This window comes from Strongylocentrotus purpuratus, unplaced genomic scaffold (genome assembly GCF_000002235.5).
Source record: "Strongylocentrotus purpuratus isolate Spur 01 unplaced genomic scaffold, Spur_5.0 spur5_scaffold_9, whole genome shotgun sequence".
Taxonomy (NCBI): domain Eukaryota; kingdom Metazoa; phylum Echinodermata; class Echinoidea; order Camarodonta; family Strongylocentrotidae; genus Strongylocentrotus; species Strongylocentrotus purpuratus.
Genome location: NW_022145615.1, coordinates 10301712 through 10317386, shown reverse-complemented (window position 1 = coordinate 10317386; position 15675 = coordinate 10301712). Strand labels below are relative to the sequence as shown.

Below are 15675 nucleotides of genomic sequence, written 5' to 3'. Positions count from 1 at the left end.
TCTATTGACAAGCAATAGGCTACATGTACATGTACATGTAGAATCATTCTGTACTCCTGGAGAATTAAAGTACATGTAGACATGGGAGGATCGAACGGGCGAATTATCCCTTTACCAGAATCGAAACCTTGTAAGTTCATACTTATCTCTATTGTTTAATCACCAGTGACCGTCTCCCCCCTCTGTTGGGCAAGTCCAAGATAAAAAGTACATGTTTGTATTTGCAGTATGGATATTAACATGCACACATGTTTCATCCATATCCAAGACCAAGCCAGAACATGATTACAAGGTTGATGCGATCATTTGATAACAAAAGTTTGTTCACTTTGTTGTGTACAAAAGTATCATTGATATCTGTTTTTCTCCTACATTGTAAGTACCTTCTCAGTTTGGGCACTACCGGTACTCAAATATATTATGAATAGCTTATTATCATAGGTCCTCTAAGTCATACATTTTTTTTGAAAAATTTGAACTTTTAGTTATTTTGTGTGCCACTACAATGTACATCGCAGCCTATTTTAAAAGCCCATACGTTAAGTGATTAAATGTTTTAAAATTCACAACTTTCTCACTGTTTGTCTGATTTCATTTAACTTTCATCAGTCTACATCTTTGATTTTGTAGATGCTTCTTACCTCTAGCATAGTTTGCTATCAAGGTTGGATTTCCCTTTAACATACTGTAGACAAGACAGAAATTTACGACAGAAATCATTCAGGAATCAAAAGTGAAAGTGGGGTTATTTTTAGTGTTCTTTAATCATTATAAACAGGCAATTTACGATGTACAAGTATTATTAATTGAGTCTAATTTGGAGTGTGCTTTCACTGCTTTGCTTTCCCCGTGAAAAAGTTACAACAACAGGCCTGATAAAAACCCGATTTAAATCGGTTTCCCGATTTTTTTGATTTTTCCCGATTTTTTCCCGATTTTTTTTTCTTCCCGATTAAAAAAAAAAAAAAAAAAAAAAAAAAGATTTTTTTTTTTTTTTTTTACCAGAATTTTTTTTCCTTCCCTTTTTTGTCCAGATTTTCCTGATTCCCCCCTTATTTTCTCTATTCTTCCCTATTTTGCCCTATTTTTTTCTCCCAATTTTCTTACTCGAAAGGGGGGAATGTTGTTAGATGCCGTTTTTTCCCCGCGATTCGCCTTTTTTTTTTTTACTCAAGGGGGGGCGTGGTTGAGGGGAAAACAAAAAACCTATTTTTTTTTTAGTGCTCACTATCACCCCTGCAACAAGTTTACTAAACTTGTAAATATCATGAATGTTTTGAGGTGACACTATTTCTTTAAAACTCCCTTGGATGATAAGACAATTTCAGGTATGTATTTCAAACTTTTGGCAAGAAAGTTTTAAATAGGGCTCCACCTTGACTTTATTTCAAGGATCTTGAAAAAAAGCCTGACTGTCAGGGAAAATGAACCGAGCGGCCATTTTCAAGAAGAAAAAAAAAGGGCCTCCTTCCTTTTTTTTCAAAAAGGCAGGACGCTATTTTATGTTTTTTTTTTATTTATTTGGCCTTACAACTAAAAGCCTGATAAGGTTTACTTCTTCACATCTGAAGGAAGCATTAGAATTAGAATCCCAGGCACCTGTCACTCTTAAGTCCTGGATTTAAAATCAAATCCATTTAATCCACTCCATTTTTCTCCTTCAATTCCCCGCAGGTGAACTGGCTCCTTCAGAAGTCCACTGCACGGTAGAAGGTAGCGGAGCGGTGAAGCTAAGGGAATGCGATGCCGAAGTCAACCACCCCCCAAACACGGTCCATGGACTGTTGCGACGGATACAGAGGGAATACCCAGAGAACGTCGCCATGGCGATAAAGAGGAACGGAGATTGGGTGAAATGGACGTATAGAGAGTACTGGGACCAGAGCAGGGCTGCAGCAAAGTCATTTCTCAAGGTGAGATATAGTTTGCTGGCAAGAAAATCATTTCTGACCAGTAGGGAAGGAATACACAAGCAATGCCCATTTTGGGTCAGAAAAGCCCCAGAAAAACTTATGCAATTATAAAACAGCTCTTCTTAAACAGCTCCACACATGAAGGGTATAATTGCTGCAAAATATCTTGCTTTTGACCTCTGCAAATGCAAAATATGCTCCCTTGAACAGTAAAGTAATTTTTGTAGTTTCTAAATCATCCCTGGCATTTCTTGCCTCTAGAGAACTTGGGATTATTAGAAATTTTATTCAAACCTCCACTGTTACTTGCCCAAATGAAAATAAGCTTCTTGTTTAAGGTGTTTTGGTATCATGTTCATGTCTTGAAATGAATGTTTATTTACTTACCTCTGTTGTAGCTTGGACTAATGTTTATTTAATTTTGTCTGTTGTAGCTTGGACTAGAGAGGTTTCATGGTGTGGGCATCATTGGTTTCAATTCACCTGAATGGTTCCTGTCTAGCATGGGAGCCATGTTTGCTGGGTAAGTCGAATCGGTCAAGAAATTGTATAATAATGGTTAAAGCCTCGTTTACCTGGTCCAGTGAACTACCTTTAAAGAAATAAAGCAGCAAAATAAAATGACATTTCACCATTATGCACTTCACATTCCTGTATATTATATCACACATAAAAAACGAGTATGCTTTTTGTTTTCTGTAATTTCTGTAATTTGTATTCAATTCTGAACATGTTGGCTGAAAAGATGAAATATGAGACGTCACTATTAAAGGGAGTCACTATAATAATAGTGGTTACCAAGGCTTCTGTTGCATACAGATCCCAAAATATTTTTATTGATTCTCAGAAAAAAATAAGGAAGGAGATAAAGTTTAGTCTTAGAAGTTGCAGCATCAAAGTATCCCAATATTCAAGAAATCTTCACATACCATGGCATATCAATGATGAAGTCAAAATGAAGTTTTATGATGAAAAAACATTTGAAAAGTAGAAATTTTAGAGCGGTAGTTCAGACCAAGGATACTCTGATTAAAACAGAACCATCTTGCTTTTTATTTCCAGTGGTTTTGGGGTGGGTGTCTACACCACAAACTCTGCCGAGGCGTGCCAGTACGTGGCAGGAAACTGCAAGGCCAACGTGATCGTGGTGGAGAACTCCAAGCAACTGCAGAAGATCTTGAAGGTGTGGGACCAGTTGCCCCACCTCAAGGCGGTTGTCCAATACACCGGTACCCTGGAAGAGAAGATGGATAATGTATATGAGGTAGGTGCATGCAGGGGCACGTCCAGGAATTCTGCAGGGGTAGGGGGCGGAGGAATGGGGACTATCTAGATTCTAGAATATCTCAGACAAGAAAAATAGCAATACTCTCCGGAATGCCAGATTGTGCTGGGGGAGGGGTGGGGGGGGGGGGGGATAGGTTGATGAGGGCATGAGACAGTTTTGATGCCAACAACAATTGGTCCACTTTCAGAAAGCATCAACGATTTGTAGTTATGAATATAATATTCACACCAGTTATTCTAAACAGTGAATGACTGTAATAATGTGATCAGAAATTTTCAATCGTGCACAATGCACAGAGGAGGGATCCGAACTGAACTCATGTACTCAAGTTATGCCCATTTACCGTTTTCCCATTCCCTCAAACACTCATTAATGTCATCAGACTTGGTTTTTGCTGCAAATGATAATCTCATGAAGTCGTGTGATGAGCAAATAAAATGTTCGAAAGAATGATAGATCCTCATTATTACTGTATGTGTATACAATGGATTTGAAAGAAGTGCTTTTCGGGATATATATTTATGAAACCTACTTAGGTTTACTTGGGTATAGAGAATTAAAGCTATAATGCTTCTTCATCCGTTTGGTTGTCTCTGGTATCATGTTTACTGCATAGGATGGTATTTTCAATGTCATTTCTAATAAAAGTTTAACATATTGTTACCAGTTGTAGTAACTGCTTCTTCTCCAGGCAGTGCACTTCAAATATCAGTGATAATTAATTGTGATCAAACTGACTTATCACCCCTAACCGTTGCAATGGTTTCTTTTTCTGTGTTTGTAATTAGTGGGAAGATTTCATGAAGCTTGGATGTTACATGACAGACGATGAACTGGATCGCATCATGGAGAGTCAGGCTGCTAACCAGTGCTGTGCGCTCATCTATACGTCGGGCACCACAGGCAACCCTAAGGGAGTCATGATAAGCCATGATAATGTGAGTATTCACCTCTGACCTTAGACCTCTCTATCAAACTCTTGTCCGAATTCACTTCCGTACCCACTAGTCTGAACTGAGCACTCATCTTCATACAGTCAAACCTGTCTATAGCAACTGCCCAAGGGAAACAAAAAAGTGGTCTTTGTAGACTGGTTCCTTTAGTACATGTTTTCAATGAGAAACCGTTTTCAAGGGAAATAGTAAATGTGGTCTTTGTAGACAGGTGGTCACTAAAGCAGGTTTGACTGTATCAGTTACTACTGGTGACCCTAAAAGAGGAAATTAGCCATGGTAACAAGTTTAAGTATTTACCTCTCCCTCTGACTCTCATCCTGTTTCTCTAACCCCTTCCTCTTTCGCTCAGCAACAACTTTCTCTCAACCACAACTTTCTCTGTCCTTTTCAACTCTTGTATTTCCTCATTCTGTTAGCCCACCTTTTCCTTTTACCCCCTCCCCCTTCCCCCTTACATCTCCCCTTTTAACCTCCAGCTGTTCCCTCTAACTTTCCCAAATCCCTTCTCCCCTCTTTGCTTGATCCCTCTAGCTATTCCCCTGTCCCTTTCCTGACACCATTTAACTTCTTCTCTTTTCCTCACCTCACCCCCTTTTCCCTCCCCTCTTACCCTCTTCGTTTCCTCTCTTCCCTCCCCCCTATAACCTCTGCATTTCCCTTACCCTCTTTTCCGCACCTCACCCCTTTTCCCTGCCCTTTTGCCCTCTTTGTTTCTTCTCTTCCCTTCTCTCTCCCTCTAGAACCTCCTCATTTCCCTTACCCTCTTTTCCTCACCTCACCTCCTTTTCCCTCCCCTCACCCCCTCTTGCCCTCTTCATTTGCTCTCTTCCCTTCTCTCTCCCTCTAGAACCTCTTTATTTCCCTTACCCTCTTTTCCTCACCTCACCCCCTTTCCCCTCCCCTCACCCCCTCTTGCCCCTCCCCTCACCCCCTCTTGCCCTTCCCTCACCCCCTCTTGCCCTCTTCATTTCCTCTCTTCCCTCCTCTCTCCCTCTATAAACCTGCTGCATTTCCCTTACCCTCTTTCTCACCTGCTTACATTAACTTCTGTCAATATCACCCTCTCATCTTTTAACTGCCTCTCCCCCTTTCTCCACTTCCTCCCAGTAATCTCCCCCTCTTATCCCCTTCCTATCCCTTGCCTAACTCTCCCCCATTTCCATTATTAACCTCTAACTATTTTCTCTTCTTTCTGTTCATTGTTCTATTTTACTTCTTCTATGATCGATGATAAAAATATAAGAATTTTGCTTTAATCTTTCTTTCTCTTTAAAGTTTTTCCCAATTTGTCCTTCTTTGATTGTACATCTAGCAGTGAACTCACCACCTTAGCACCATTTTCTCTCATTCAAACAATGTTACCAAGTACCTTTAATCATCTTTCCCATTTTGAATTTCAGTACACCTGGATTTCTCACCGATGTCTCTCTCAAGTGGACATACCCTTTGGCAGTCATCGGGTAGTGAGTTACCTGCCGCTTAGTCACGTAGCAGCCCAGGTCTTTGATATTTACTTCCCTCTGCATCTTGCTGGCACCACTTACTTTGCCCAACCAGATGCGCTCAAGGTAAGGGTATAGTCCAACGACAGTTGAGAAGAAAAAAGCTCCAGAAATCCCCAGAAGAGCTTTGGAAATCTTAATTTTATAAAAAAGAGAGAAGAAAAAAAACCGTTGTAGAACAAAAATCTAAAGCTCTCTCTGAAGGAATCTCTGCATTTTTCTAGGAAATATTAAAGAGCTCATGTGAACTAAACGTTACTTTTTGTATTATTGCAGGGCAAAAGTATTAGAAGAATTGCTTTTTAAGGCCCTATTTCCCCCTCGTTTTGTATTTTAGTTTGCAAACAAAGTCTTTTGTCATTATACATGTATGTGTCAAAGCTTGGTGTATTTGCGCTTATATCTTATATATTAAAGAGGATTAAAACTGCTCTGAATTTAATGTTGGAGTGAGTGACTTGGGGGGTAAGAGTCTCAAACAATTCCATGCAACATGACTTTCATTCAAACAGAATTTGATAAGTTAAATGGTACTTTATAACAACTTTTTAATGCACAATGCCCTGTTAATATGGAAACTGTTGCTTCTAAAAATATCTTTCTCCAAATTTACCACTACAGGGCTCCCTTGTTGACACGCTAAGGGAAGTCAGGCCGACGAGTTTCCTCGGCGTACCCCGCGTCTGGGAGAAGATTCACGAGAAGCTACGCTCCGGTGCATCTGCAATCACGGGAGTGAAGAAGCGCATCGGCACATGGGCCAAAGACATCGGCTACAGAGGCAACGTAGCCATAGCAAACAGGTCAGTCTGCAATACCGCTTGAATGTATAGACCAGTTCTGGTCATGTGATTGCATTGTGAAAGAATTGATCAGAAAATGTTTATCATCTAGCATATAAGTATTGGTGTGTATTGCAAGGTTCTGGAATCATCAAAATGATAAGAAATTTGGCCCAGTCTTGGTAAAGTTACAAGCACTGTACACAGAAACATGTATATGGGACTACGCGATATCTATCCAGTCCGGATAGATATGATAATTTACCAAATATATCAATTAGTAGGCGGTTTCCCGGCAAAATTTGTTTCAGCACGTATTAGTCAAAACATATTCTTTCACCTGATTGGTAATAAGAGCTTCCATTTCATTTTTTGAGAGGGCATTTCCAAAACTGGTCTATACCTTTAACCCCTTGACTACTGGATTCGTTCATTGCCATTGATTTGACACAGGGGTCACCCGGTTCCAAGAGGCAACAGGTTAATTCACTTTGAAAAGCAAAAACTGTATGTCACTTGTAATATTCCATGCTTTACATGATGACTGATCGCAGAGGGCCTTTGTAAATGATGCACATTTCTGTGGATGGCTGTTTATGGGCACTTCCAATTCATTCTGTCCCAGACGTTAAAAATCATATCCATGATTTTACTATACCTGATGGTTGTAATTTTGAGGGCTCTTATAGCTGGGATTACACCAAATATCAAGGAAAATGATAGTTTCAAAACATTTCAATTGATAATGTTCTTAAATTTATGTACATGTAAATAGGTTTAGTAACATATGGGACATAGAATAATAAAGAGGTTTGGACTTGATAACTCCACGTGTATAAAGGTGCCCATATTCCTCTGAAACTATGCTCAATGTTAAGGATCTTTCAGAGGATATAACAACAAAATCTTTACTTCATGTTCACTGATATCATCTCTTCCTCATCTCATATTGGACTATCCCATCTATTGTGATACCATGCACTAACAGAGAATTCTAAGCCCATCTTATCAGCATACTCAATTGCAAAGTATCAAATTACATGTGCATCGCTCCTGCCCAGCTGTCATCGCCATACAGGTTTTGTTATGCACTCAGCCATGCAAAGCAAAATAATGCTTTAAATGTTATCATTTGAATCGCCAAAAAAAAAAAAAAAAAAAATCATTAATTAATCTTTATGCTTTGATACATGTAGCTTAACTTGAATTGAGTGCAGTGATATAACAGTGGAACCTAGAAAAGTAGACATAATACAGATCAATGAATTTCTCTTCAATTAAAATTCTTGAAGTATCTCCATACATACATTTAAACTGTATGCACATTGTGCAGAAATACAAAATATTTGTATCATATGATGTAGAAAACAGACTTTTTTTTACAATTTTACTTCCACATTATTGCTTTGTGGTTACTGTTTTTTTGTCCATTTCCTGTTCTTCATCCTTCTTCCTGTTTGATTTTAATTATTTTTAAAGAATTTATCATTTTCAGTTATTTTTGTACCACTCTGCCTTCTATTTCAATTGTTCTACAATATGTTCATGTTGTGTTTCTTTAATATTTTTGTATCGCGTGATTCCCTCTATTTTCCAACCATCATACATTATAGAAAATGTCAATTCCTCTTTTTGCATGACTGTGCTACTTTAATAGATCTCAACATTATTTGTAATTGTAGCCACATTTATATCTGTGGTAAATGCTATTTGTGTGATCATGAGCCACTTTCGCTTCCTTTTATGAACGTATAAAATGCCAGCTTCCTGATATTTTCCGAGTTTTAATGTTCAAATATATGAATCATGTTATTTTGGGATAATTGATCTACTGCTAATTCTTACATCAATTTAGGTTATTTATAGCTATTGATTAATTTCATGTCCGGCTCAGACTCATGCTTGATTCTTGCATTTCCTTTTGCTATCTGTTTCGCAGTGCTATTTGTATCCAGTATTGCTTATTGCTCTTTTCCTTATCTTTCTCTCACTTTCTCTCACTTTCTCTCACTTTCTCTTTCTCTTTCTCATGCTCTTTCTCATTTTCTCCTTGGTCCTTATCCCCTCTTTTCTTTTCTTAACTCCTACCCTCCCCTCCTCTCCTCCCCACCTGCTTTTTTCCTATTATTAATTAATATAATAATAATAATTCATTTCCTTCCCTTCCATCTTTCCTCTTCTTCTCTTTTCCTTTCTTTCATTCCTTCCTATTCCCTTCCTATTCCCTTCCCTTGTCTCTCCTTCTCCTTTTTTCTCTTTCTCCTTCCATTCAACCTATTATCTCTTCCTTCCCTCCTCTCTTCTCTCCCTGCCTCTATTTCCTCTTTTCTCCTTCCCATCCCTTCTCTTTTTATTCTCTCTATTGCTTCCTTTCCACTCTCTTATTCTTCTTGTTATTTATCTCTACACTCCCGCTTCTTCCCCCGCCCATCTTTCTTTTCTCCTTCCCCGCACTCCTCTTGCAAAATTCATCTCCTATATATTTCTTGCCTGATAAACCATAAACTAACCATATGATTGTAAACATTTTTTTTGTATAATCATCAAAAATTCAAAATATATTCCCCACCATAGCTCCATTAAGTCCAGACGCCCTAACAAAGTACCAAGGTGAGAGAGAGCCGCTATATTTCCTATAATTTGTCCACCAATTTGTTTTGGATGTTGCTGCTTTGCATGCATTTGTGTTGACATCCCATCATCCATCACCAATTTCATAATCCATTTCATAAATCATTTTGTTATTAAACTATCTAGGTGTGACATAGTAGCTTGTGACTTAGCAGAGTGACATGACAGTTTATTATAATTTTCCCCCCTTTGTTTGCTTCCAAGGGATTATATAAGCACAAAAAAAAAACAGTTTTGGTTTCATTGAAAGCAATACTTCAATGATCATTCAATCATTTTGAAAGGGCATATCCTGTTGTAATGTTCAGCTTTTCAATAATTTTTAAAGAACTTTGCAGGCATTTCTAAGCTGCATTTTCCTACCCCTTATATCATCAAGGGAAGGGGAGAGCCCCTGAATTCCCCCATGTGCATTACGAATTGCATCCACAAGTTGGTCTTAGCTGAACAGATGTTTTTTCTTATGCAGATAAAGACATATTCACGCTCTATTCAATCATAACCATTTTGTTCTAAACAAAATTAATTAGTCTTTTTTTGCTACATAGATATCTGGGATTATTTCGAATGATTTTCTAAAGACTTGCATGTTAGAAATAGAATTGAGGGGATAGTAGTACAATGAGGCGTTGGATTCTATTAATTTCCATAGACAGTTTAGGTTACATGTAGCTTTTTCTCAGTTTGTTATTTATAGGTAGCGTTAATTATCCGTATAGTTTCCCATGCATGTGTTTCAATAGAGTGTTTATTTTATTAGCCAACAAAATATAGATAAAGTTCTATACTTGATTGATCAGTGTGTTGTCAAATAGTTTGTGGCATGCATGTGATTAATGTGTACATGTACAGTGTGCATCTGTTTGTAACTGGAAAAGGATTTAATTATCTTTATCAGAAAATTAGTTATCAATGTTTTTATTTTCCTTTTGATCATTGATGCACAATGGCATCCATCAAGTGCACATAAATTCAGCAGGAGTAAAATGATCTGTAATATGATTATACAGAGACTAAATTAATAATTCTTTAGCAAATTCTACGACAGTGGATGTTGTTATGTATGTGGTATAATGTTTAATGTGGGAAACTTTGTTTGCCTTAACTTTGTTTAGTTTGTTGTGATTACTCGGTTTTGTGTGTGTGTTTTATTTTGTTCATGTGCATGTCTTTCAATATTACTGTGATGAATAGTTTGTATGTAGTCTCCTAGCTTATGATGACATTAAAGATACCATAGAAAATTTTCTTTGGCTATAACAAGACAGCAGTCAAAAAGAGAAAAGAAGACACTACGAGAGTCAGTCCAAAACCTAGAGGTGATATTCAGTGACCGCAAATAACTGACCAGAGACCAAACTTTCAGTCTTATTTAGTTTTAAAAAGTGTTGCATTTCATTTTGCTTTCATTTGGCCTTTCTACAAAAACTTCTGATATAGTATTTCCACTTCGGTGGGCTGCAAATCAAGCAGTTTGCTATTCCCTATAGATCCCTGTGTGCATGATTATGCACATCTGATATGTAATCCATGGAAATCATTTCAGTTTCATTGAAACATTGACAATAACATCATGGTACATGTATAATGCACACCAGGGTGGTCCATGAGACATGTTACTGTTAACATGTATCAGCGACAGATTTGAATTTTCAAATGACATGTTTGAAAATCAGCGAGGGAGGCTGAAATTCATTCTCAACCAAAATCATGTATGAAATATTAGTTAAAAATTTTGTTTGAAAATGCTTCAAAATAATAATTAAATTGCACCAGAGATCATCTAAGAACCTTAGAGCTTACAATACCCAGGCCTGCAAGGGACTTTGTGCTATGCACCATCAGTTCATACTCCTGGCAAGTTGCAGGTTTACATGTTTCATTTCTTGTTTGTGGACCGCCGTGACTTATATATTTTTTTTATGTATGAAATTATTGGTAAATCGTTTCTTATCACGTCATATAAAGGACAATAGAATTACCTTGCAATTATATTTTTATCTATGCTTACAGGCAAACAGTACCCTGGGGATGGACTGTCGCTAACATTATGGTCTTCAGAAAGGTAAGAGATTCTCTTTTGACCGGTCTTAATTTGAATATTGGAACCTCATTTTCATCCATTGCGGCATATACATGTATGGTACTACCACTTAAGCTGATAAGAGATCTGCAAATGATTTCAATCAGGGGTAGTTCTTCAAGGTAATGTACTCTTGGCTGTAATGCAAAACTAGTGTTATGACTGCCACGTTTCAAAATAAATAAAAAGACACAAAAGGGTAATATATTTTAATGGAGTAAATAAGTTTCTTTAAATCTTACTGAAATTCATCATTCTTGGGGCTGTATTCTGAAGAGGCCATTATCTTTTATGATACTTTAGGGAAGGAAAATGATTTTGATTGTTATACACATTAAACAATGACTAATCCTAAATTTGATTTGTTATGACTATTAACATTGTTCTACAAACATCATAGATAACTTTGTTTTCAGAATGCCTCTCCAAAATTTTTTTGCTTCTCTCTTCTTTTTCAACATTTTGAGTTAGATTTCTAAATAATTCAAACCTTACTTGAAAATATTGATAAGTGATTTCTAAATATTTTTGATGATGAAATTTGCTTGCGTGCCCAGGAATTGTTTTATGACACGTGGTGGAACTGTTCCTGTGATTTTTGTGCAAAGATCAAAGTGATCAAATTACAAAAGTATGATGAAGATGACAAAGTACACTTACAGATAAAAGAGCATGCATGAAGCATGGGTGAGCACATGGAGTTCATAAACCTTTCAGGTGCATATTAAAGGGAAGCCATAACAATATTTTATAAAATTCACATCTTTTTTCTACTGTACTCTACTAAAAATAAACTACCTATATGTACATCTAGCGATGACAGGCACGTGCCACTGCCATTGTCATTACCTTATCTGGTAATGAACAATGGAGTGTATATTTATCAATCCTCTCAATACGGTTAACCAATTCCAGCAATTGTTTGTTGACTTTCATCATGACCTTCATAAACTTTTTACAAGTTGTGGTAGAATATGACATCACAATAGGAACTGCATGAACAACCACACGTACCCATGACAAACACTGTGCACTCTCGAGCTAAACTTTGACTTGTGCAGTTTTCAATTGTTTTAGGAAGTCATTTGATCCCTTTGTAAAGGTTCATTGACCTCTTGCCACTTATTATGAGTCATTGGCTTTGATGTAAATGAACTTTTAATTGATTAGGTATCAAGAGGAAACCACACGGTCAAGGTCATTTGTTATAGTACTACTACTACTATATTTTGGCAAGTCCAGGCTACACATATTTTGTCCTAAATATGGCAGTGACTACGTTAGGAGATTTTTTAATGATGACTGTATTTTGAAATTGATAGACCAACTATAGAACAGATCACTGCAGATATCAAGGAAACAGGATCCTTTATTTTATGGTCCAATTTTGTCGATTGTTTCCTGCTAATTGCTAACATGTGGGCCACAAAATGACCAAATACCTCAAGCTTGGTCATTTTATAGCCAATAAGGCCAGTTAGGCCACAGTGATTTGTCATTTTCTAGAACTGTTTGATTCTTGTCAATTTCCAAATCATTTAACTTCTCTGAAACCAGGCTTTTGCAAATTATGTCATCACTCAAATGCAATAGTATTATTAATTATAAATTTGCAATTAGTTGCAATATTATGTGTAGATTGAGATTACATCGAGATGTTAATCCAGCAGATAATGATCGTTTTATCTCTTTATTCTCTTAGTTGTAGTTTGGTATTATTTTTGCTCGATGATTGTACAAAATAGGCCCTGAAAATTGTTAAATCAAGAACAGGAATATAGAAGGTCCTTGTTCTCTAAGCTGTAACTATTTAAAAAAAAAAGTTTTATTTCCTTTTAAAGGAAAAAAGATAAAAGGAAAGAAGAAAAAGAAGATAACAAATTATCAAAAACCAGAGATAACAAATAGTAAACGTAAAAGAAAAAAAAGGTGAAACTGAAAGGGGTAAAAATTCTCAAAAAGAATGAAATGCTGATAATTCCAAAAAACAACAACAATGTAACTCTATGACTTTCAACAACCTTGTAGTGTACAGTATCTTGTAAGGACCTGGGAAAGCAAAGAACACATTTTAATGTTTAAATATTATTAGATTTTATTTTGGAGATACACGTACATGATTATTGTTAGAATATACTGTTTATTATATTGTGATGTATGCTTGGAAGAAGGTCTGTGTATCGTTTTTTGAAAGTGGAACTTTATCCCAGAGAAAGATCTCCTTCACGGGAAATCACTTAAATATATGATTTCAATACTACCTTTAAAAAGGTGAATAAGATTTTTTCCTTTTCTTCAGGCAACCCAAATGTTGATACAATTTGTCAATTGAGAGCCATAGACTTTAGACTTCCTGTAAAGTATTGAGGCCACTGAATCTTATGAAAAGTCTCAAGTCTATGCAAATGTATGGCTAAAGGCCCTTGGGATTCTAACCAGACAATATCCATATTAAGTTCTACACTGTAGACTAAACAATCGGGGATTCGATTGTACTTAGGGTTGATGGCAGCTTGGCCTAATCACATTCAGTCTTTATCAACCAAATTGTCTAGACAAAAAACAAATTCTTCAAAGTGACTCAAAGACATTCCCAGCTCAGCTCTTTTAGTTGTAAAAATTAATAATGCAAAATTTAGAGACAATATTTATACTGCTCATGTGATTGCATTATGAAATTGAGACAGTGTCGAAGGAAATGAATGTGGTTTTTTAGAAAATAATAAAGTGGCTATTGACAGGTTTTGGAATTTCAGATGTTTGTTATTTTTTTTTTTAATTGCTGAATTTAAAACGATTTTATAAAAGCATTGCACACAGATGTGGGTATATGGGACTGCATTTATGGCATTAAATTTTGCACAAATAAATATTGTATAAATTTGTTGACTACCGAGGTCACAAGACAGTGGTGTAGTCTCAATAAGACTTGTTTAGACACTACAGGATGATATAGATTTATACATTTTCATTGCTATTTACAACATCTCTTATCAGTCTTTCTTTTATGAACCCAGTCTTCCAGGGCAGTCTTGAGTTCTGGGCCCCCATCTTATAAAAAGTTATGATTGATTTGAATTAATCTCAACTTGAAATTAATCGCAACTCCTATCTCTTAAATACATAGTTGTGATTGATGACATGCAAACAACAGAAAAGGATACAAAACATGGAAAAATTTTGGTGATGACAAAATAATAATCATAATATTGATTTTCGTTTGGTTATGACTTGTTTTGTTTCCTTAAATTACTTAATTTAGCTGTCATTATGCATAATTATGAATACAAAATGTTGATCACTTTACACAAAGAAAATTAATTCTTTAAAAACTGAATTGAATTACCGCTTTATTGGAACAAATCTGATTAACAAGGAAACAAAAATAATGAATTAAATGTACAAGTATGTTTTGTTTGTCTTCAGGTTCGATTGGCACTGGGACTCGACAAATGCTTGTACAACTTCTCAGCCGGAGCGCCCCTGTCCATGGAAACACTGGAGTATTTCATGAGTGTGAACATACCCGTCTATGACATCTACGGCATGAGCGAAAGCACAGGTATGCAGGAGCCCCCAATGTGTTATCTTTTCTTGTCCTGTAAAAGATGTACATGGTTAATATATGGCAGTGTGTAGATACTTTAGTTAATATGGCAGTCAAGAAGGAGGATTTTCTCAGGCATCATAACAAAATATGATAATCATAGTGGAGGACTAAAAATTGAAAACGAAAAAAAAAAAGACAAAGAAAGAAAGTAAACAAAACCAAGGATCTTCACCCATGCTTTATACCTATGTAACTTTGCAAAGGTAGTTTTTATGTGCAAGAAGGGTGAGATTTGTGAAAGTGATATTCATGAATCACAATGCTGAAATTTGCAATTCACAGAAGTTTCATGTGTCTTGAAAGATTCTGCTTTAAAGTATTTTAATACAGTCAAACCTATCTATCTATAAAGGCCACTTGTCTATACTGGTCACCTATATTTTTCTCCTTTTAAGAAGAAATGTATGCTGTAGAACCTATGTAGAAATGTCACCTGTCTACAGTGGCCAGTGCCCTTGGAAGGCCATAGTAGGCAGGTTTTGACATTTCGCTTCCTTAGCAGTCGGGTCTCAAAAATCATCATCCATTAATCATCATATGTCTCCATGTATCTTTGTCAGGTCCTCACAGTTTCTGCTTACCAGGTAAATTCAGGATCGGTAGTTCAGGGTCAACGTTTCCTGGCTCCAAGACCAAGATCTCAGACCCAGACAGCGACGGTAACGGCGAGGTAAGGTCATGACCCCCTACTCTTCTGAATTGTAAAGTCACAGCGAGAAAAAGAAGAAATATTATAGACTAAAGAGCAATATACATCTGGGACCCATTTCACAAAGCCTTTTTTCAATGACAAATCTGCTGATAATAAATCAGAAACAAAGATTTCACTAGCTTATAACAAAAACTGTCATTTGTCACTGATAACAAGTTTTGTGAAATTTCTTCCCCTTAGCACCCCGATAAGTTTGGA

At 36.5% G+C, this 15675-nt stretch overlaps 1 protein-coding gene across 5 annotated transcripts in view; it reads left to right on the top strand.

The window, feature by feature from the left end:
- The window catches only part of LOC581877 (long-chain-fatty-acid--CoA ligase ACSBG2), a 44127-nt gene that overhangs the window by 19594 nt on the left and 8858 nt on the right, over nt 1-15675 (top strand). For 3 of the 5 annotated variants that reach the window (XM_030977227.1, XM_030977229.1, XM_030977228.1), the window contains exons 4-13: nt 1675-1913; nt 2348-2436; nt 2976-3177; nt 3990-4139; nt 5558-5725; nt 6281-6462; nt 9016-9051; nt 11086-11137; nt 14582-14717; nt 15326-15435. In XM_030977227.1, the coding sequence (XP_030833087.1) occupies nt 1675-1913; nt 2348-2436; nt 2976-3177; nt 3990-4139; nt 5558-5725; nt 6281-6462; nt 9016-9051; nt 11086-11137; nt 14582-14717; nt 15326-15435 (1364 nt within the window). Of the gene's footprint in view, nt 1-32; nt 131-1674; nt 1914-2347; nt 2437-2975; nt 3178-3989; nt 4140-5557; nt 5726-6280; nt 6463-9015; nt 9052-11085; nt 11138-14581; nt 14718-15325; nt 15436-15675 lie in introns of those variants that run through there. The other 2 variants (XM_030977231.1, XM_030977230.1) reach the window with 2 other exon arrangements.